Source organism: Zalophus californianus, chromosome 10 (genome assembly GCF_009762305.2).
Source record: "Zalophus californianus isolate mZalCal1 chromosome 10, mZalCal1.pri.v2, whole genome shotgun sequence".
Lineage (NCBI taxonomy): Eukaryota > Metazoa > Chordata > Mammalia > Carnivora > Otariidae > Zalophus > Zalophus californianus.
Genome location: NC_045604.1, coordinates 13,808,621 through 13,830,582, shown reverse-complemented (window position 1 = coordinate 13,830,582; position 21,962 = coordinate 13,808,621). Strand labels below are relative to the sequence as shown.

Here is a 21,962-nt window from a genome sequence, read left to right as displayed (position 1 = left end):
GGCAAGAAACCAGATTTCAGTAGACCCTGGGGCTGACAAAGCCCAGGCCACGGAGAGACTGCCTCCCAAAGAAAGACTTCCTCCCGTTGGAACTCTCAGAGCAGAAAAGTAGTGATATGTAGGGATGTAAGTGCCCAAAAGCCACAAGCAGTAATCCATCCGCTAATCATAATTCCAAAGGGTAAGACAAATGTTCCCGCGGAGTACCATTAAAGTGTGAGTTTATCTCTACTGTGCTGTTTTTCTCTAGCCCTTATCTCTTGAGTTGATCCCTTTATCTCTTAGCACCTCTGATCTTCTCTTTAAGCTTTCTCCTTCCTGCCTATTGTCCCCTCCTTATCACTTCTGTCTTAGATTAACCTACAGATACAAAGTGGAGTTAGTAATTGGATTATTTTTCATGGGGAAATCACTAACCTTTCCATTTCATTATTCTGAGAGCAGAAGTTTGTTTAGCTACAGAAATACATAACAGAACATGAGACAAATTTTTTTATAGACCAAAGAGTGTTTTTGAATTGCATCAAATATAAAATTAGAAGAACCTAAAAGGCTTTGATATATTTTCACATTAAAGCGTTATTTTGTATTTAGCAAGTGTCACTAGTTCTATAGATTTCTTTTCCCTACCTCCTGGTTTTCTGATGCCTGAAGCCCTTGCAGGAAGCTTTCAAGGTTGTTGCAAATGAAGTCATTCTTTCTTTAGTCAGGAAGGACCTACTACATCATAAACTCTTGCCTAGGATCCACAGGGTAAAACCCTGGACAGGGATGAGTAGTTTCGGTATCAGACATTTGTTTAACATCTTGTAGGAATTCCACATTACTTAAGTGAATAGACCCACTAATCAGCAGAGCAGGGCTAGTGGTTGAAACGGCCGCACCCTCTGCCTCTCTGATCTGGAAAGCAAAGAAGTCCGTTTTAGGGTGTTAAATAATAAGAGACCTTAATAATTCTTTCTACTTAACTGGGCTTCTGTTGTTTAGAGTTCTGTTCACCAGAAGGATATATTCTTGTCCTGTCTTCCTACAATTCATGGGAGCAAAATACCAGACTGTTTAAAATAACTGAATGGGAATGTACTTACCAAAACTGCTAGGAGGCATAACCATGAAGCAAAGTCTTATTAGCATCTTCCCTAGCTTTTTCATTCTATTTATATCTGAGAAAGAGTAGAGACCACATGTGTTTTATTACACAATCTCTGACAAAAATGAAGAAATGAGAGGATATAAAAAGGGTGGGTAACATTTAATGAGCACATACTAAATGCCAGGTGTGTTGAAAGTGTTTTGTGTGACTTGTGTAATTCCGTACTCAATAATCTTGTTGGTACTATGTGTTGTCCCCTTTTCACAGATGAAGAAACTAACATAGTATCTGAGTAACTTGGCCAGGATCACAAAACCAGAAAGTGACCGAAATTTGAACCCAGGAAAACTTGACTCTAGAGCCTGTTCTTTAACCACTATGCTCTCTCTGCCTCCTTGAGGTAATCAAGATGGTTTATATAGGTTAAATACCTTTCCAAGGTAATCAAGATGATCTATATGAGTTAAATACCCTTTTACCATGAAGACTGTCTGAAGTCCTTCCCACATAAGATCTCAATAAATTTAGTGAATATTTACTTCTTGAATATAGAGATGAAAAGGCTCCATAAGTCTCCAGGAGAGTTTAATAGAAGAAAGGATCCATTTGTGGAAGCATCTCTTATAGTCTTCACCTGTTTACATCTTCAGAGGGTTCCTACCTGAGAGGTAGAAAGGTACTCCACTTCTGCTGGCCCTGAGTTACTATACTTGCCCATGCCACATTTCACCACCCACTCCCTTGCCCTAGTTTCCTGGGCTTTGGGGAAATTAGAAGTAGTCTCTTATGAATAGGCCAGGGGGTCTAAGGGGTTAAGTTAGCAGTAAGTGCTCAACAAACTAAGTATTACGGACGTAAGTGTGTATGTTTATGTTGGGAAGGGTTATCAGAAGAATTTATTGCTTACATTGTTTTCCTCAAAGTGATGTAGGTGGACTTTGGCTAATCTATACATACTCTAACCTCCCAGGTAAATTGGTGTCTATACCAGGAAGGTAATCTCCCTGGTTTGCGGGGAGGCTGAACCTATGACCTCAGCAGAGTATCATGATGGAGGTAACCAGCCATACTCCAAGGCAGCATCTTCAGTCACTAGCTCTAGTTTGCAAGTCCTCTACATTTGAGAATTGCCTCAGGTATACGAATATTCACTTTGCCCCCTTGGTGTAGAGCTGGTTTTTTGCAGTTGTCAAACTGAACTAAAAGGATAGCAGCTCGATGAGTCTGGGGGAAAGCTAGCCCCACAGGAGCTCCTCTTTGATTATATTTTGCATTGGCCGTTAGCATGGCAGCTGGTTATCCAACTCTTTTCAAGCCACTTCAATTTGAAAGTGGCCTCAAGGAAAGGAAACTGCTAATGCTGATTTATACATAACTTTCAGAAGTGGATTGGATCAATCTCTTTATTTCAGAGCTTTCCAATGTGCCCTAATAGGTAAAGAACTCCATGTTCAAGGGGAGTTCAGAATATGCTAGGTTAAAAGAGCTGAACAGTTTGTTTTTTTTTCCTGCAAGATTTTCAGAGCTTTTAACATGATGATGGGAATTGTAGATCTATAAGAAGCAATAGGGACCCATTATCTCCCAAATTTACTTCACTATGGAATCCATATTTATCAGACATGTTCTTGTACCAGTTTACACACGGCATCTTAGAAGTCCACAGACAATGGATCCTGACTATAAAATGCAGCTCTACCACATACTATGGAAAAGAAACATCTGAACTAGGGAATAACAGAGAGGCTTTGAGTTTTGGGGGAAACTCAACAGAATTTCCACTTTAAATCATCTTTCTAGTCAGTATGGCCATAGTCATGATGAAATGAAAATGTTGACTTTGAGTAACGGAAGGTAAAATAAAAGACAAAGGGAAAAGTGAACAGTGGCAAGAATCGTTCTTGGACTCATCTAATTGAGACTAGGTTGAAATAGAAAATGTCAAGTAATGTGTAGTGCATAACAGTAGACATCACTTTAAAATTCCAGCTTCCTGGATGTATGCTATGGAAAGAATGAAGTTGGTTGCTAATGTCTAACTAGGGAAGAAGCTGAGGAAGAGAAAGCCATATGAAGAAGTGGCATATGCAGCAAATTAAGAAGGTATTCATTCATTCAAACAGTGAAACAAGTAAATGTACTTCATTCTCTAGATAAAAAAGATTGAGCTCTGTTTTCATGTTTTCATCTGTTCACAGTCAAATGGGGGACTAGACTGTAAACAACAAACCGTAGTAAGATAAGCTTCAGGATAGAGGTATAGCATAGTGTTACGGGATCTCAGAAAATGATTCCACTAAAAAGGTGGGAAGTGAATCTTAGATTGGAAGCATGTGTCAGGGCTGGGGGTATCCTCAGTAAACTGTGTGATGCCCATTCACATGAGTGTGTGTGTGTGTGTGTGTGTGTGTGTGTACAATAACAGAAGGAAGACTTTCTAAAGCAAGTGATTCAGTTTGGGAGGCTGTGAGTGAGCCACACTAAGTAAAAACGGGAGGCTTGATAGCTTGTCCTTCAACAGACAGGTCCAAAATGACTATATAAAGTAAATATCATAAATCACTGTTGTCAGGGCGCACACTCCACCTCGTCCCTCCCTTCCCCACAGCCGTCCTCATTTCCACACCCCCTCAACGGTTCAGGGAGAGCTCGTGGTCTAAGTAAACGAGAGGACTTCTGACTGTAATCCTAGCACGTCACTTTGTTGAAGGCAAACACGTGGTTCAGAGAGAACTTATAAATCTCTCCTCCCAGGCAAGATCGTGATGTTATCTGCTGGCAGCAGAAGGTTCGCTCCGAGGGGAGCTCCAGAAGCTCCTGACGAGAGAGAGAAAAGAAAGAGAGAGGGAGAGAGAGGAGAGAGAGAAGAGAGAAAGGCGGACAGGAGAGGTAGAGCGAGAGAGAGGCAGAGAAAGGAATACAGAGAAGAGCAGGAGCGCAAGTGACGAGGACACGGGGAAAGGGATGGAGAACGTAGTATAACGGTCTAGGGAGCCAGGGGAGCAAAGTGAGGGGGTGCCCGGCGGCAGAAGGCGAAGGAGAGGGTCTGTTGCAGGGTGCCAAGTGCCCACCTACTCGCCGCGAGAAATCCGAGTGGGAGAGAAACCAGGAAAGGGTGGGAAAGGGTGGGAGTCCAAGGGACCCCCTCGCAGCCCCCTCAGGAATAACACTCCCTAGGTAGCGCGTCCCCGGGGCTGAAGGCAACGGCGGCAGCCGGTCGTCTGTTGCCGGGTTGGCGTCTGGAGCGAGAGCAGAAGGAGGAGCAGGAGAAGGAGGGAGGTGGAGGCTGGACGCGTCTGCTAGCGGCGGCACGACGTGGAGTAGCCGGGCGGGTTGGCGCGCGCCGGCCGGGGTGTTGGCCACCGCGCGCAGCAGCTCCGGGAGCAGGATCGTCGCCGCCTCTGCCGCCGCCGCCGCCGCGGCCCGCGCAGGACCCGACCGAGTCCCGAGCGCCGTGCGGAGCGCACCCGCCTCCCCGCGGCGCGCCGGGCTCGCCCCCAGAGCGCGCACACGCGCGCGCGCGCTCACACACCCGCTCACACACTCACACACTCACACACTCACACACGTGTGCGCTCTCCGCTCCGGAGCCGCGGCTGCTCCCGCTCTCAGCGCCGCAGTGGAAGGCAGGGCCGAACCGCTCCTTCTTTAAATACCTAAATTACCGCCCGGCCAGCCTCGGCGGCCCCCCGCACAGCGCTCCCGGCGCCCCTCCCGCCAGCTCGCCAGCTGCCAGCCCCGGGACCTTTTCATCTCTTCCCTTTTGGCCGGAGGAGCCGAGTTCAGATCCGCCACTCCGCACCCGAAACTGACACACTGAACTCCGTTTCCTCTTAAATTTATTCCTGCCTAATAGCCACTCGCCTCTTTTTTTCCCCCCATCTCGTCGCTCCAAGAAAACTTTTTCTTACTCCCCAAAGTTAGGGTTCCCCCTGCCCATCGTGTGTTAATATTTCCACTTTTGGAAAGACTTGCATTTTCTTTTTAAAGGAATTCAAGCAAGATACCTTTTTCTATTGGACGTTGACTCTCGATTGTTTGCAAAAGTTTCGCATTAAAAAAAAAAAATCTACCTGATCTGTACTTGAGAGTTGTTGGTTTCTTTTTTTTTCTCAGTTTTTTTTTAACTTTTTTTTTTTTTTAACTTTTTCCACCTTTAAAAAAAATGCACTACTGTGTGCTGAGCGCTTTTCTGATCCTGCATCTGGTCACGGCCGCGCTCAGCCTGTCTACCTGCAGCACGCTCGATATGGACCAGTTCATGCGCAAGAGGATCGAGGCGATCCGCGGGCAGATCCTGAGCAAGCTGAAGCTCACCAGCCCCCCAGAAGACTATCCCGAGCCCGAGGAAGTCCCCCCGGAGGTGATTTCCATCTACAACAGCACCAGGGACTTGCTCCAGGAGAAGGCGAGCCGGAGGGCGGCCGCCTGCGAGCGCGAGAGGAGCGACGAGGAGTACTACGCCAAGGAGGTTTACAAAATAGACATGCCGCCCTTCTTCCCCTCGGAAAGTAAGTACTGTTTTTTCGCTCCCATTCCCTGAGGCTTAGCGCTGCCCGAGGCTCTCGGGGCCGCCACGACTCCAGGGATGGCCCTTCCCGCTCTGGGTCCCGGTCTGCGCTCCCCCTCTCCGGTCCTCCGTCCCACCCACCTCCTTGCTGGTTGTGTGCCTGAGAACGTTAGGCTTGCAGTCCGCCACTTTCGACTTGATTTTCTCCATGTCTCCCTTCCCCCAAGGCCTCGGTCCCGTACGAGGCGTTATGCTCTCCTTCTGGCCCCTGAAAATATCTTCCCGGCCACCAGCCAGGACTCAGCCCCCCTCCTCTGTCAAATGAGAGGCGCTCCCCAGGGCCGAGTTAGCCCGGGACGTCTCGGTGGGCTTGTTTTCTTTGGTGCGGGCAGAGTGGAGCCTGCTGAACTGGCGCACGAAGCGTTAAAAAAAAAAGTGGCTCCAAACCTAGCCTCTCCGGAAGGCGCCCCTTTCGGGGCCGACCTATCAGCGGGTTCTCCAAGCCTTCCCTATTGTCTCTAACGCCCCTGAAAATGTCAGCATCGCCAAGGCAAAACCCGATTTGGAGACCCCTCGAAAAATACCTCCGAACCCTCAATTCTTGCATCTCTTGCCACAGCTGGGTGCTTACACCCCGCAAAGGCGAGATCTTGTCACCACGTCCCCCTTTGATGTCACCTGGAGTGGCAGGAAGGACAACTTCGTTTCTGACGATGTTAAAAAAGTGTTTTACTTCGCGTTATTTTTCAGTATTCCCTCAGACCTGTCTTCTTAAGATCGCTGGTGGAGCAGATCATTTTCCTTACGGGTTTACCGTTTATCTTTCTCACTCTTGAGCCGCCCTCGGCTCCCTGGGCTCTCTTAGGCTTCCTTGCAGTTACTTCGGTGCATTCCTAAATCTCACAGAGGGTAGAAGACAGCCGATTTTTCTTTCTTTCCTTTTTTTTTTTTTCAACTGGCTTCTCCGAGGGCAGCGTCCTCAAAACCAGTTGGCATACAGTAGCAGCGGGAGTGACGTGATTTATCGCAGTTCCTCTGGGGGGAAGGGAAGAGGGCAGTTAGCTGAGAATGATTTCCAAGTTCTTAGGGAAAAAAAAAAAAGAAAAGAAAAGGAGAAGCAGCATCCAGTGATACCTGAGAGGGTTAAATACCAGGAAGAAGAAGAAGAAGGAAAAAAAAAAAGCTTCAACATTTGCGTATTCCAAATCCCAAGTCATAAACTTTTTCATTGGTTGCCCATTTCTCTCCTCCCCTTTCCATGCCCTATATACTTGCTGGCTGCCTTCACAAAGTCTCTGTGTCTTGCCTAAATAGATAATATGGCCATCTTGATAGTTTTCTCCTAGAGGTTCTAATTGCAGGGTGGTACTTCTCTTTTTTAATATTTATTTTTAGTTTGACAAGTCCTAGTTCTGTGACTTGCCATGTCTTGTACTTGACAGTCTCAGAATGTCAGCCCATGGATCTCCTGCCGGTCTTCCTGGCCACCTTTCTTTTTGCTGCACCTCCTCTTCTTGTCCACGAGCAGAGTAGATACGGGAGATCCTGGCAAGCAGGATGATTTTATTATTGTAATTAGGCACCATCCACAACAGTGGTGATAAATACACAGCGCCCTGGTTATTCCCCTCAGGAAGTAAAGCTTTCTACCTGGGGTGGAGCCAAGGAGATATTAGGAAAACAAGTTCACTGTAATTGGTCCAGAATGATTGAGACCAAACAGAGAGTTTGAGTCAGTTTGCTTTCTCAAGCACGTGTATCCGGTCTACTGGTATTTGGGCAGGCGGGCAAGTAAAGTGGGTTATATAGAATCCGAACCGGGTTTACCAGCAGTAGTTCAAATGAATTGCCAGCACTTTTATAACAGACAGGAGGTCCGATTTCTTCCTCATCATTAGACAGGTGTGGGGAGAACCAGTTACCTAAGAAGAGTGTTGATTCTTTGTTCCTTCCGGCACACCTCAGTCCAAAGAGCCGAGGTGATCCAACCTGGGAAAATGATCATCCCCAAACTGGAAAAATTCTCAGAACGTTAGGATTTCAGAGGATGACAGCTCAGATCAGTGTGGAGATTCTCTACTCCATCCCACCTCCAGCCACCAAGTAGATAAAAGGTCTGCTAGGTGCAGTATAAAAAAAGTATACTATCAGTTTTCATACAGAGAATACCAGCTTCTATGGAAGTTTAGGGGCAGAGAAGCATATTAAGAGTAGATTGGATACTACTGTGCAAGAACTGTGGATAATTTTATAGAAAGTAGGTTAACTGATTTTCCAGCAGTTTCTAGTTATACTGGAATATAGTGAACCCTTCCAAAAAAAAGGAAGAAAAGAAGAAATCACTCCACCGTATTTTTAAAGAGCAAATTGAAAGTACAGCATTGGCTTATATACTATAGCTTTCCTTCTTCAGGACTTTTCTGCCCAACTCTCAACTCAGGCGTCACTGAAGTGGCTGAAGGGAGGGAGTGTGCCTGTCATTTCTTGCAGTGAATCCGGCAAGGGTCATAAGCCCCAGAGATGAAGGCATGGGAAAGATCACTGGTTCATTTTTTACCATCAACTTATTAGCGTTCAGGGAGTGACTTCAGCTCAAATATTACAAATATGCTCTAATTATACTCAATGAGCTATATATCATTACAGATCGCTGATAGCCCTTTGTGGGACATTTTATACAATTCAGACTACATATTTTTAGCAATGTGGAGATTTAAAAGTAAAAATATAAGAGATATTGTATATGCCCTCAGGCATATTTTGTTTTAAATATTATCCTTGGCCCGGTATACTGTATAAATACAGTAAATATGAATAGAACTGGCCAGGTGCCAATCTCCTAGGATGAATTTTAGTCAAGAAGGTATTTATGGGATATAAATAATACTGTGTCAACATTTAAAGAAAGGGTCTGATTAGTTTTGAATTTATTCATATTGATCTTTTCACATGCTGTTAGTTTAAGGCTCAAAGTGGAGTTATGCTAAGGTTTACCGATAGTTTACCCAGTGGGAATTCGTGGACTCTCCAGTCCTTTTGACAAGCCATCTGCAGTTCAAGCCATATCTGTTGGAAAGACACTGCACAAAGCTTTAGAAATCTCGAGAGTGATTCCGTTCACTAGACTGAGAATCCAGATGATTGACAGTTAAAATCTGTAGAGGCTTGGGCAGTCAAAAAAAGAAAGAGACAGTAAGTTTCATTTTCTATCTTTCCTCTCACTTGTTTTAATTGTAACAAACCAGGCAGTGTTGGGGTTCTAAAAGGTGGTGATTTTGCCCTGGCCCCCACCTCCCAGGGAACCTGGGGCGAAGTCTGGAGTTTTGGCTGTCATGACCCTTAGGGAAGGCATGCCACGAGCATATCATGGGTAGAGGCCAGGGACGGTCGCTAACCATCCTCTAATGTACAGGACAGGTTCCCTCCACCCACCACCACCAGCACATACATCAAAGAATCGCCAGTAATGCGCATGTTGAGAAGCCCTCGTAACCCTGCTATTGATTTTGGGTTACTGAATTTTGCGAGGAGTCCCATTTTAAAAGTAATAACCCTAAAAATCAAATATCTGTATGATCAAAAGGAGATTAAAATGAGAGCATTGAATGGAAAGATAATCAGAAAATTATCTTCATGAGATGGGAGCTTGAATTGGACCATTTTGTGTGGTGGATACTTTATTATTATGATCCTAAAGCACCTAAATTGGAGACCTCAAAACTTCCCATTCATTTAGCCTAAATAATGATGTTGCCCCACCCATCAGTAACTTCAGTCAGCAGCAATGTGATGTTAGTCAGAACAGAGAAAAAAGAAATGAGGAATTGTCTTGGATTTTCCTTGCAAGGAGAATAAGCAGTTCATGTTAATGAGGAGTGGGATCTCCAGCCTAGACAACCAAAGAAAGTAAATAATTGTGTTGGTTTATTCTATCATATTGAGTTAGATAAACCAAAATATACAGCCTGAGACATCACAATGAAGTTTCCTTTGTAATTGTTTCACACGAATGTTAAATCTTTAATAGCAAACAATCTCCTTTTCTATTTCCCCTGTAATTTTCCAAGTGAAATCGTGGAATGTAGAATGAATACTAATAGCACTATGGTTTTGGGGAATTCGACTTAAGATTCTATTCATGGACATGTCCTTCTGTATACAGATTGCTGGACTATTGGCCAGTTGCCCAATGAAGGAAAATATTAGCAGTTGCTGGAACATAGTAGTATTTTTGCTTTATATCCAGGGATTTTATTTTTTAAGATTCTCTGTGTGAGGATGCCTGAGAAAGAAAAAGAGAAAGATCAGAGACAATCGGATTTGACCCCTTGACTTCTAGAATGATTGAGTTATTAATACACAACAGACCAAACTTCAATTTCTGCATTTTTATTGTGTCATTGCTTGTACTAACTCTAGTGCCTAACTGTGGTTCCAGTAAACTTGGGTCACATTCTTCTTTCAGGATTTCCTCTCCTTTCCTTCTTTTACTTTTCAAAGACTAGGAGAAGTAAATACTGTTTATAACTGAAGCAGTTGGGCAGGCTTTGTTGCCAAGCGAGAACAGCTCGCCGCGAGCCTCCCCTGAGGAGTCCCGGTCCCGTGGAGGCTGGGCTTTGCAGAGGGGCAGGTGGGGACCCCTTGACCTGGCAGAGAGACCTGGCACCCTCTGTGTCTCCACAGCGACCCCTGGGGTCCACTTACGGAGCTGCACTTTGTAAATTCCGACTTTCCCCTGGTGAGAACACGCTGATGTAACCTAGTCGCAGCATCTTTCATATAAAGATATGAAAGAATGACAGATCATTTTTCCTAGAGGAAACGGAGACGCGAAAAAAAAGGCTAATGACTCACTGTTGATTCCACATCAAATCTGGGTTAGCACTGAGGAGGTCACTGACTCTTAGGCCTTCGCCCAGAGATTACAACACACTCCAGGCTGCATTTTTAGAAGGTTAGGGACACCGAGTGGAGAAGCCCGGCCCTGAGAGAGCGTGCTGGCGACCACCGGATGGGAGTCGGTCAGCCTCCTCCCTCCCCTGTGGCCCCGCCCCCCCCGCCTCTCTGCTCCCGGCAGAAAGGTGAGCAGCCTTAGGGCAGAGCGACTGCGTGAAGGAGCTCGGAAAACAGCCCTTTCAGCTGTCTTGATGTAGCATTTCCGGTCCTGACGGATCCTGGAGAGAGGCTCTGGATTTGCCAGATGTGCTCGCTCTACGCAGGCAGCCCTTCTGCTGCAGGGTGTATTCCACTTTGCAGGCTCGGAACAGCTTGATGAAATGTGCCTCTGGCCCAGATAAACAAACGTTTCCATTGTCATTTTGAAACCATATGGCGTGCTTTTGTTTTTTAATATTCTTTAAACAAAGATCGTTTTAAACCTAGGAATTCAGTGTTCTCCAGGTACTTTAAATTTAATAACAGGCTAAGGACTCTTTGATGGGTTTGTTTAGACTGAAAGCTTGCCTCCGTCATTTGTTTAGGAGAAACTCTCCTCGCGCAGCAACCGCGGAGGGGTTTTGCTTGTCATTTGTTTTGTTTCTTTTCTAACCTCTGATACCGGAAGTGGGTGTGGAGCTGCTCTGCACCGTGAACACCTCCACCTCTTTAAGTCCTGGGGTGGGTTTGATGGCCTTGGCTCTGCATCAGACTCCCCCTTGACCTCTAGCCCACAGTCTCCGAATTGCCTTCGTCTTCACTGTTCTGGAATATCTGCATGCGTGGCAGTTCGCCTCACTTAACCAGGCTTCACTTGCTTCACTTCTCAAGATGAGGAAGGTAGCTGTTTCCTAGGGTTGTAAAGGACCCAGGATGAGAGTCTTAAAGAAGCACTTGGCTCTGTGCGTGGCACTCAGTAGGCGATCTTGGCAGCTATCGTTCACTGAATCTCAAACATCATTGATTTTCAGACGGCGCCATTATTTTGTGTGCCACTAAGCAAAGAATAACACTATTATAACATGCCATCGATTGCAAGACACATTAAAGAGAGGTATTTTAGAGATAGTAAAAATGTGATTAAAAGTGATGCCCTGGGAACCACTCCCACTGGCCTGGAATCTCATGGCGCTTCATTCTTTTCTTTGTAAGTTCTACTCAGTGGATCTATTTCCCTTGCTCTCTTGGATTGGTCTTTAGGTGACCTTTGCCACTTCAGGGACTGGGAGCAGAGACTGGAAGGGCTGGTCATTCACCATGTCTATTAGTACTCTCTGTGCTCATATAAGAAGTCCTTGATAATTTAGACTTCTTTGGTAAGATTTCAGACTTCTTAAGAAAACATCCAAGACCTTTCGGGTTCCAGTCCCTCCTTGTTCAGCCCCACCTCTTGCTAAATCCCATTCTTGCTACAAGCTACACTCCAGCCACATCACCTTCTTCGTCTTTATCCAAATGGGTCATTTATTTTCGTGCCTCCAGGCCTTTGTCTATGCTGTTTCTTCCATTGGAGATCCATCTTTTAACACCTCTAAACATCCTCTGAGGTTTCTTCAGATGCCAAAACCTTTGGTTTTCCCAGTCATGTGAATCAGTTCATCCCTGCATTCCCACAAGACTGATACTCATCTCTAAAGCAGCCTCTTTTCTTTTGCTGTTGATAAAATCTAGTTGTGGTCCAGCTGTCTTCTTCGCTGGTTTGTAAATTGCCTCAGAACAGGAGCTAACTCTTACAGAACCAGTGCATTGTATTTGCTCAATACATGCCTCATAAATGGATGAGCATTTCCCTTTAGAGAATAAGATGGAACCACCAGATGAAGGCTCTATGTTTCCTAAGTATCAGGACCAGGAGATGTAGAGAGATGAAATCTACTCACCTTCATTATCAGGGAGAATATGCTTGATGGATCATAACACTGTGGTTACAGCAACACTGGGTTTCTCATACCCATACATTTCCCATTTCCAGTTTTACAATGAAGAAAATCATGGTGAGAATAGTGATGGCAGCTAACCTTCACTGAGTACTGACTGTGTCAAGTATAGTCTTAAATATTTTACCTGTATGTCCTTATTTGATCCTTACAAGCAACCCTTTAGAATCCGTACTAGTATTTACTAGCATTTTCCCTGTGACGTATGAGGACATGGGCATAGCTACTTCTGTCAGGGATGGCTTATTGAAAGTAAGGCTCTTAGTTACCACAAATAAAAGAGGCCCTACAATAGAGACCAGGAAATGGAGAGCATGACTTTCCTTGCCCTCTGGAGAAATGATGTAGGGCATCCATGCAAGAGTGGTGTCTTGTCCTCTCCTCCCAGCCATTACATCCTTAAGCTCTGAATTCTTTCCCTACAAAAGGCTATATACCCCTGAAGCCTTGGATACGACCCTGGGTCTTTTTCCCTGCCTTTAACACATTCGACTTTTCTCACTACATTTTGGTTGATAAAAAATTATGATTTATCAGGTCCCTGGGTTTGGTCATTAACTGCAACCATTTCTTCACAAGAGTTCTGATAAGTTTGATTGATGGGGGATTCCTCTTGTCTCTTTCAGAGAATTAATTTATTTGGGAAGGCAATTAATTTATTTGGGAAGGGTAGTGGTGCAGTGAGCTCGGGCTTTGGAGCCACACAGACCCAATAAGGAAAAGAAGGAGTATAAATAAAACGGAATTGCACCAAAAGAGTCTCAGAGACAGAAGGGGAAGAAGTAGCACCAAAGACAAGAAGCCCAGCTCCAGGCCTATGGCAATTGTTAAAAACTGGTCTTGTTTTAGTTGGTAGAGAGGCTCTATATTTCAGTGGTATTAAAACATGCATATGACTCACACAGCATTCACCTCTTTCTCTTGCTCGGTTATAAGGTTTGAAGTCCAGTGAAGGAAGGAGGGGATGTTGTTCCTAAGATGCTAACATCCAGAGGGTGTTTCTGGGTAATGTGCTTCTGGGCCTGGCTCAGCCTTTCCTCACGGGTTTTCTGTCTCTCCGCCCCCCGCCCCCAGTGAGGGTCTGTGGAGAAGGAAGCCAGGCCATTTGGAGTTAAGGCTGAGCCAGGTTGGGCAGCCAAAGTTAGACTGTGGTGGACCTCATTTCACTTCCATAATCAAACACTGGTCACAACAGTTTCTTGGCTGTCAGGTGATTCATTTTTTTTTTTTTTTTAAAAGCCTTAGCAACAAAATGACATGAGGGAGTAGAAGTCTCAAAGAGGAAGACGGATGTGACAGGAAGAGGAGAGCGTGGTCAAGTGTCATGGCAAAGGGTTTGAGGAGGAAATGAAAACGTGGGAGGTGATAGCAGAGAGGAGAGGCCGCACCAGGCCCTGGGTGGTTGTTAACAGTGCAAGGCGTTCTCCGTGTGAGGTAGCATCCAGCTTTCCTGGGGCAGCCGAGTGAGGCCATTCACTGGTGTGAGAAAACATTGCTGTCCAAGAGGAGTTGAGTTTACCGGATTTAGCATCTGTTAGAAGGAGCGGAAGCCTCCTGGTGCTGAGAAAGCTATTCTTTGTGGGCCAGGACCATCCCTTCATTCTCTCAAATGAGCCCTTCCGAACGTTACCACCTGATAAGCTGGAAATGTGGGGCTTAGATAGTCCTTGAACCACAAGGATTTGAGGAACTCAAGGCAAATGGAAAATGCTTTCTGCAGGTTGTGAAGCTCGAACCTTCTGAAAATAACCCGAATGTGTTTCTGAGCTCCTCAGGCAGCTGTTTGCCCATCTGCTGGCACGTTCCCCGCGTTACACGGGGACAGTGCCACTCTTCCTTCAGGCCCTCCTGGCTGCCTACGTGTTGGTGATCGGGAAGCAGGCTATTCCTGAAGTGGACACACTGGGTTCTCGCCATTTGAGACTCCGACTGCTTTTTTTGGAAATGTTGTTTGTTTCAGGAAATCCTGTAGCATCTTTCCAGTCTCCTGAAAGAAAAAGAAAAATGTGACTTAGACCTTGGCTCTGTTCATTTGGCTTTCCCTATCTAACCCACACCACACTGACAAATACCACATCTGTCTTGACAAAGCTAGTTCACAAATAACTGCTCATTCATAACCTGAAGCTGTTGTAAGAGTCCTTACTTGTTACTTGATCTTGTGAACAGGAATGCAAAGTTTGGTTTTGAGAAAGACCCTGAAATGACTGCAGGTCCGGTGACCTTTGCAAATCTATACGGAATCACCATCTAGAAGAGAACACTGCACATTTTGTGTGTGTGTCTTTTGAGAGCATGAAAATATTGATGGTTGTCCAAACATAAATGGGAATTTCCGGGAAAATATTTAATTTTTAAGTTTTGGATTCATCTCAGCATTGGCAGTTCAATGCTTTTTTAGACCAAATTCATCAGTGATTATTCTCTCTGTACCAGAGGCAGCAGGGACTTTGTCATTCCTTCCATTTGGGGGTTTGGTTCTTCTTTGGTCATTTATTTTCCTATCCATTGGCTTAATCTCATTTTCACTTCTGCTTTGATATCTTAATGACAATACCATTGAAGTTGTTGCTACTTGCTTTATAATAAACCCTTATAAGTAAGTTGCTGGCTGACCAAGCAGCCAAAAGAATGGATGACTTATTCAGATACCACTTAAGAAGGAGAAATAAAAAAATCACAGATGGAGGACTTTTTTTTTTTTTTTTTTTCCCCAGAAGATAGGTGATTTGGTAAGGGAACTGAGGTCTGTTTGGGCTTTCTGCGGGGAAATGTTTCCACATCCAGCTCATCATACCTGGGCATTTGGGGCTCTGGATGTTAATGAGAAAGGAACAGAGGTGGGAGCGGGCTAGAGTTCCTGGCTTTAACCAGAAGTAGCTGAGTAGAACCAAAGCTGAATTTTGGCCAGCTCCTCGGGTTCTGAAGCACCTGTTCTCACCTTTAGAGATGTCTGCTAAAAAATCATGTTGATTTGAATAATAATTTAGTCATTCATTTGTACCTCTTCATAGTAGAAAGCCTTAGCTTGGTAAGTGTGTTAATGGAAGTTACTGGTCAGACCTATGAACTAAATCCTGAACTGATGCTGTTTCACCCACTAAACTTGTGCTTTTTCTCCCCCATACAATGAGGTGACTGGTGCTAGTTTGTCTTGGAGAGAGCTGTGTTTCAGAGGAAGCCCACGGTCACAAAATATCACCATCAACAATGAAACTATGTGTAGAGAGTCATGTCTAATTTCATTAATTCTTTGGCACTAGTGTCCAGATTCTAGAAAGAGGGTCCTGAGCCAAACTGACCCCGAGTCATTATATATTTGGGATCAGCAGCTTGCCCTTTCTCAGTAACATTTGTTGGGAATTCTCTAAGTAAAGTAGAAACTCCCTGGAGTTTGTCTTAAGAGGAAATGATAGTACCCACTGATGGACCTGCTACAATCCTGAGAGGAATGTTTGTAGGGAAGGTTCGGAGGGATGGAGGAGGAGACTAATCAGACAGAGTTTACTGGAGCATTTGTAATGGCATTTAATTATGTTTATGATATCACTGCAGGGAGAAAGTCTTTATCATATAGACACCTTCACACTACACAAAACCCCTACTTACTCAGAACGATCCACCTGGTTGGATAGTCTCGAGGCCAAGTGAGATTTTGTAAAAGGCCTCTTTAAAAAAAATTTTATTTCATTTTACTTAAATTAGACTAATTAGCATATAGTGTCTTATTAGTTTCTGGGGTAGAGTTCAGTGATTCATCAGTAGCGTATAACACCCAGTGCTCATTCCATCAAGTGCTCTCCCTCATGCCCATCACCCTGTTACCCCATCCCCCCCCCACCTCCCCTCCAGCTACCCGCTGTTTGTTTCCTATAGCTGAATCTCTTACGGTTTGTCTCCCTCTCTGATTTTGTCTTAATAAAAGGCCCTTCTTGAAACTGTAGCCTATACCAAACAAAAGCCTATACCAAAGTTTCTCAAATTTTACCATGCAAAAGAATTCCCTGTATCACCAGTAGTGCTTATTATAAATGCAGATTCCCAAATCTTCATCTTGTAGCCTCCATCCAGATTATGATTCAGTAGTTTTCAGGTGGGCCCCAGAAACCTGCACCTTGATGAGGAGGCCAGGTGATTCTTAGGCAGGAGTTCAGAAAGACGCTCTGGAAACACTGTGCATTTTTGTTTTGTTTTGTTGCTTTATTTCTTAGCTGGGTCATCCCAGGCAAAATGAAGTTTTATGGTTAACATTGTAGTCTTTTAGAAGCTTTGTAAGTTACCCAGGCAAAACTTTAATTCCAGGACCATTTCTATCTTACAACTTATGTGAGTGGTCGTCCTCCACGATCGGTTAGTGAATGCCCAGGTACTTCTAAAGAGGATTATTTCTCTAAAACTAATTGTCTTGGATTTTTATAGGTTTTCACATTTTATCGAGCATTTCACATCTGCCAAAGCCTCACTGCTCTACAAAAGTGTATTCCTACCCCTATGCCACTTGACCCCTACAGACTGTTGAAATTGATTTTTGAAAAAACTAAGCATTGCTTTCTTTGACCTAAATGATCACTGGAAGCATCACTTATATCTCCACCCAATTCATGGTCTCTACTTCTGGGGCCCTGGGTCAGCACCAGAGTGCCTGTCTTTTTTGACCCTGCTTAAAAACAAACAAACAAAACAGAACAAAAAAGGAAAGAAAGGATTTTAATACTGCAGCTTTATGGCATAGTAAAAGTAAACCAAAGGGGCATACTTGCGGACTGCTTGCTGGAAGTTGCCAGTGACAGTAGTGACCTCTCCCTGGTCCCATCCAGACTTCCTTTGACCTGGGTGACCTGGAGCAATTTCAGGGATCTGGATTCTGTTACTAGAACTGTCCCTCCTCTGCACCACAACATCCACTGGCCTGAAGAAGGTGCTGTTTCCCAGGAAAAGGAGTGAAATCCCCCCAAGAACCCGCACAGGGCCATAGTTGGAAGAAAAAGTATTGCTAACCAAGCAACTTCCTCTGCATATTCTGCCTTTCCCTGGTTACATTCTTGGAGATTTTTATTTAAGATAACTTTCAGCATCTCTTGTTAGAGGTCAGATATGAATGAGAAGATTTTGTTTGACTTGCTAATCTTGTGACAAACAGTTTATACCCAGTGTAGCTTCTTGTCTTTGCTGACTGGTTCTTTGAGGGAATTTGCTCCGGGTTAAGGCTGTGGAGAGCCTCTAAAAATAAACAACATGGTTGCTTCTTGGTGAGAACATATGTGAGCAGATGGCAACTGGTAACAGCATATGGTGGCAACATGAAAACAGTATGTTGCAGAAAGCTCTGAGGGGACCTTCCTCGTCCATGCCTCTGCGGGTCCTCCAGTGCCCCATAATCCCAGTGACACAGAGTTCTGACTGGGAGGTGTGTCCCACGGAAGCGTGAAAGCATGTCACGGGGGGCTTGTTAGTGGGCTGAATGTTGGAGACGGTAAGTTACAGGGGATGGAAAAAGGCTTCCTTGTCCATTTTCAAATTGAGAGATAAAAGGCACAAATCTGACCAAAAAAAAAAGGGGGGGGGGAGAGGACTCCACAAGGCCTTTTGTCTTTTGTCAAAAGAAGTTTTCAAGTCCGGTTTGCAGAGTGACAGGCTACTTCTGGAAGACATGCCCTAGACGAATGGCAGGGACATGGATGTTAAATCCATGTGAGGAGCTAGGAAAGAAATATATTCACCCCAGGCCTGGAAGTCAGTCAGGGATTCATTTGTCAAATAAGTTATATAACTAATATTATTACGTCCCTTGATCACTTCTTATTTGCCAGTCTCTTAAATATAACATCTCTTCGTGAGCTTCTAAAACCCTCAGGGGTAGCATGATGTATGCTTCATGTATAGAAACTGAGGCTTGGGTGAATCCAGCCACTTGTTCAGAGATTCACAGGAAACCAGTGACAGGGCAGGGGTTTCAACCTACGTCTTCTTACGCAAAAATCCTGTATTTGTCATTGATTCGACCCCAGATAGAACACTTAGCAGTGTTTTCTCTTCCATTGAGGGTATTTTTTGGTATATTTTCTTTTATAAGAATATGGCGGGTGGTATACAAGATGTCGTTGCTGTTACTTTAAAGAAATGAAAGTTTAAAATTTCGTGATGTAATAACTATCATGGAAGAGAATGTTTAATCCATCCCGAGCAGCCCTAGATTTTTAAACTGCAGCGGAGCAGCACCAAACCAAGATACACTTATATTTAAGGAACCTGAAGTCTAGGCCAACCAAATGAAACATTGATTTTTATTCATAACGCGTAGGCTGTCTTTTGTCAAAGGAGGTCAAGGCCTTTCCTGTTCATCTTTGACATGAGTCACGGTATTTATTTTACCATTTCCATGTATAAACTGTACATTGTGATTTGGACGCTAGAGCGTGTTAAAGGGAAAACGGAACTCAGGAGCCTGAGATCTGGGAACAGAATCCAGAATCCCTTCTAGAGCCTTGGTCCCCGAGTAGCGGTGACCTTATATGTGTGGGGGAATAAATACATTCAGAGAGCCCGCTTCGACTTTGAATCTTTGTATAGCTCTGTGCAAGGCATCGCCTCAGTAAAATAGCTAATGACTGTGCTTTTTAAAACTCCTAGCTGTCTGCCCAGTTGTTACAACACCCTCTGGCTCAGTGGGCAGCTTGTGCTCCAGACAGTCCCAGGTGCTCTGTGGGTACCTTGGTGAGTACACTTGTCTGCTTTATACCTCATTTGACATAGTGTTATCAAGTCCATCTTTAGTGTCTGTCTCCTGTGGGGGAACTTGTCAGAGGCCAGAGAGAATTCTGGCATGCAGCCTTGTAGCTGAACAGCCACAAAGGTGCGCCCAATTTTTAGTCCGTAAATGATTTGATGGCCGTATGTGCAAGAATGGGTTGTGGGTACATGAGATCTGTGCTCTAGGGGGTGACACGGTGGTCTGAAATCCAGATCTGCTAACCCCCGTGGTTGATGCCCTCTGGAGGGTTGAGCCGTATGGCCAGAATATCAGGGGTCCTTTTGGGGTGTCTTTTTTTTTTATATCTCTGTTCTCACGCCTGGCATACAGTAGTCGCTCAATTAATGTTTCTTGTATTGACCTGAAGGGGACGAAGGAGCTTTTCTTTCCTTTGAAGTTCTGGAGGGAGGCCTGTGGGAGAGTCGCCACTATTTGTGACCTTCCTATTGTCATTCCTGGGTTGCATGAGAATGGGAATGGGTTGTCATGGGTCAAATCTTGGCTGACTGGCCCTGGGAGCTTGCCACTGAGCCCTGACCCTCAGCACAAGTGCAAACCCCTCGGAGCTAGCACTGCATGTCAGGCTGAGGAGCACTGAGGTCTCAGGGCTTTCTGATTTGGAACACTAATCAATTCAATCGGCTTTTATTGAGAGCCTACTGTATGCTGAGCAGTGAGATCACAGCAAAGAATAGGACTTAGGTGGTCCTGATATTTAAGAACACGGGGGCCCAGTTGTCCCTGATCCATGTTCAGGAAGAAATGAAATAGACTCACAGTCCTAGCGTTAGTTCACTCACATGTTTAGGACCCCAAGAAGGTTTACATTATACTGATAATCAGTGTGGGCAGGGGTCCCAGATACGGACAACAGAAATGTTTTTGTTACCTTAGTAGATAATCGGGTTCACTGGTATAGCCTCCTCTGCAGTTTACCATGCCTAACCTTGCTTCTTAGGAATCAAGGAATGAAGGATTGAAGTAGTTTATTTACAGTGGTTTAAGCCGGGTTTCCTCGAAAAAGAACTGATTCTATTGAGAATATACATTTATTTTCATGTACGAAAGTGGCTAGAAGCTGCCATGTGAATAGAGAGTAAAAGGTTTAATCCATGCTTTTCAATTTCCCTTTTGTGAGACAGAATATATTTTGTTTTCAACCTCTACATTTGTATTTTATTTCACTATCTAAACCAAGGATTTAATTGTCTGATGTTTTTCCCACTAGCTCTTTGGAAAAGAAAAGGGAAGGGAATAAGAGAAGGAAAGCATTTGTTGAGTCCCTCCTATGCCCTGGCACTGGGACACACAGCGTCCTGGTCCTCCCCTGTTGGTAGGTTGGGGACGGCCGGGGCGACCATCCCCACGTGTCAGGAAACTGTGGCTTGGAGAGGAAAATACCTTGTCCTTGGTCATAGCACACTCGCGGTGGGGGGGGGGGGGGGGGGGGAGGGGCGGGGAGAGAGGCAGGGGCAGAGCCAGAATCTGAATTCAGGTCTGGCCTCGACGCCCTCCACCAGACCACAGAGCCCCCAGATTTTCTGGCCTTCCTTTTGCTTTTCCTTGGCAGTCCTGCCCCATTAATTTTTATAATTGTCTCAGTGACTACTTTGGATTAATTTCCTTTTCATCTTTTCTTCCCATAGTAAACAAGTTGAGAGGGCTATCCTGGTTCTCTGTGTGGTTTTTCCTCTCAGACACTCCTCGCTTGGGGTTATTTTCGATCATTTCATTGCTGCAAGCCTCCTTCTTTCTTTGGTGAAAACACACTGGAAACCCACCCTGCTCTTTAGTGAGTCTGGGAAAATCAGGAGTGTCTCCGAGGGTGTGGAAGGGAGAGACTGTGCAAGCTCCACGGAGATTCCTGGACAGTGCGGGGCTCCTCCACGCACCCAGCCTCCAGGCCCATGGGAAGGCTCTGCGGACCCCTTTCAGACCTTCCACGGAAGACTGCTAAGCAGTGGGGCTCTGCATTTTTTTTTTTTTTTTTTTTTTGTCTCTGTTCTTAGAAATAGTAATTGAGTAAAAATGTAAGTGAGTGGATGCCAGGGGGCAAGTGTCCAGGGTCAGGGTGAATTTCTCCATGCTGAGTGTGATTCTGAGCACTCGTTAAGTGGAGGCCGGCCTGTGCCAAGCAGCTCGAGGGCCATCCCTGTCACCTTGTGTGAACCGCCTCTCCATTCCAAGGAGATGTTGGGAGCGGCTGGAGGGAGCCCAGGGCCCGTGGCGCCTCTTGCTGTTCTCACTCTCTAACCTGGGTGTAGTTGATAACTCCGTGTTCTGACACCCATGATTTCACTGAAATCCCCTGGAGGACGAAATGGTCCTTGCTCCGCACAGCCCATGTGGTTGCTGAATCATTTTTCTTTTTTTCAATTCATTAGCCCCCACATTCTTGGTTAAGATAACGTTAGCCTGCCTGAAGCTTTTCCTACCGAGACCTAAGAATCTAGAAGATCAGCAACTGAGACAGTCTCTGTGAGTACATGGATTAAAAGTTGTGAAGGCAAATTCAGGTGGTTCTGGGGTTTGGGTTTTGTCTTTTTTCACATCTTTACTGAGTGAGAGGCTTTGAAGGAACTCTGTGGTGGTTGCGAGACATTGTTGCTCCAAGCATGGCCTGCATGTGCGTCTCCCGAGGTGTCCTGAAGAGCAGATTCCCCAGCCCTGGCCCAGAGCTGCAGAGTCCGAATGGCCGGGGTGGGTGGAGCTGATGCTTGTGTACCTGTAAGCGGG

General features: G+C 45.0%; 1 protein-coding gene across 3 annotated transcripts in view; it reads left to right on the top strand.

Annotated features, from left to right (window-relative positions):
- Positions 1-4,652: 4,652 nt before the first annotated feature.
- TGFB2 (transforming growth factor beta 2) overlaps positions 4,653-21,962 on the top strand; it is an 82,407-nt gene continuing 65,097 nt past the window's right edge. The window contains exons 1-2 of one of the 3 annotated variants that reach the window (XM_027610640.2): positions 4,653-5,604; positions 19,106-19,189. In XM_027610640.2, coding sequence (XP_027466441.1) covers positions 5,259-5,604; positions 19,106-19,189 — 430 coding nt within the window. In that variant the 5' untranslated portion in view covers positions 4,653-5,258. The remainder of the gene's footprint in view (positions 5,605-19,105; positions 19,190-21,962) is intronic. The other 2 variants (XM_027610638.1, XM_027610639.1) reach the window with 2 other exon arrangements.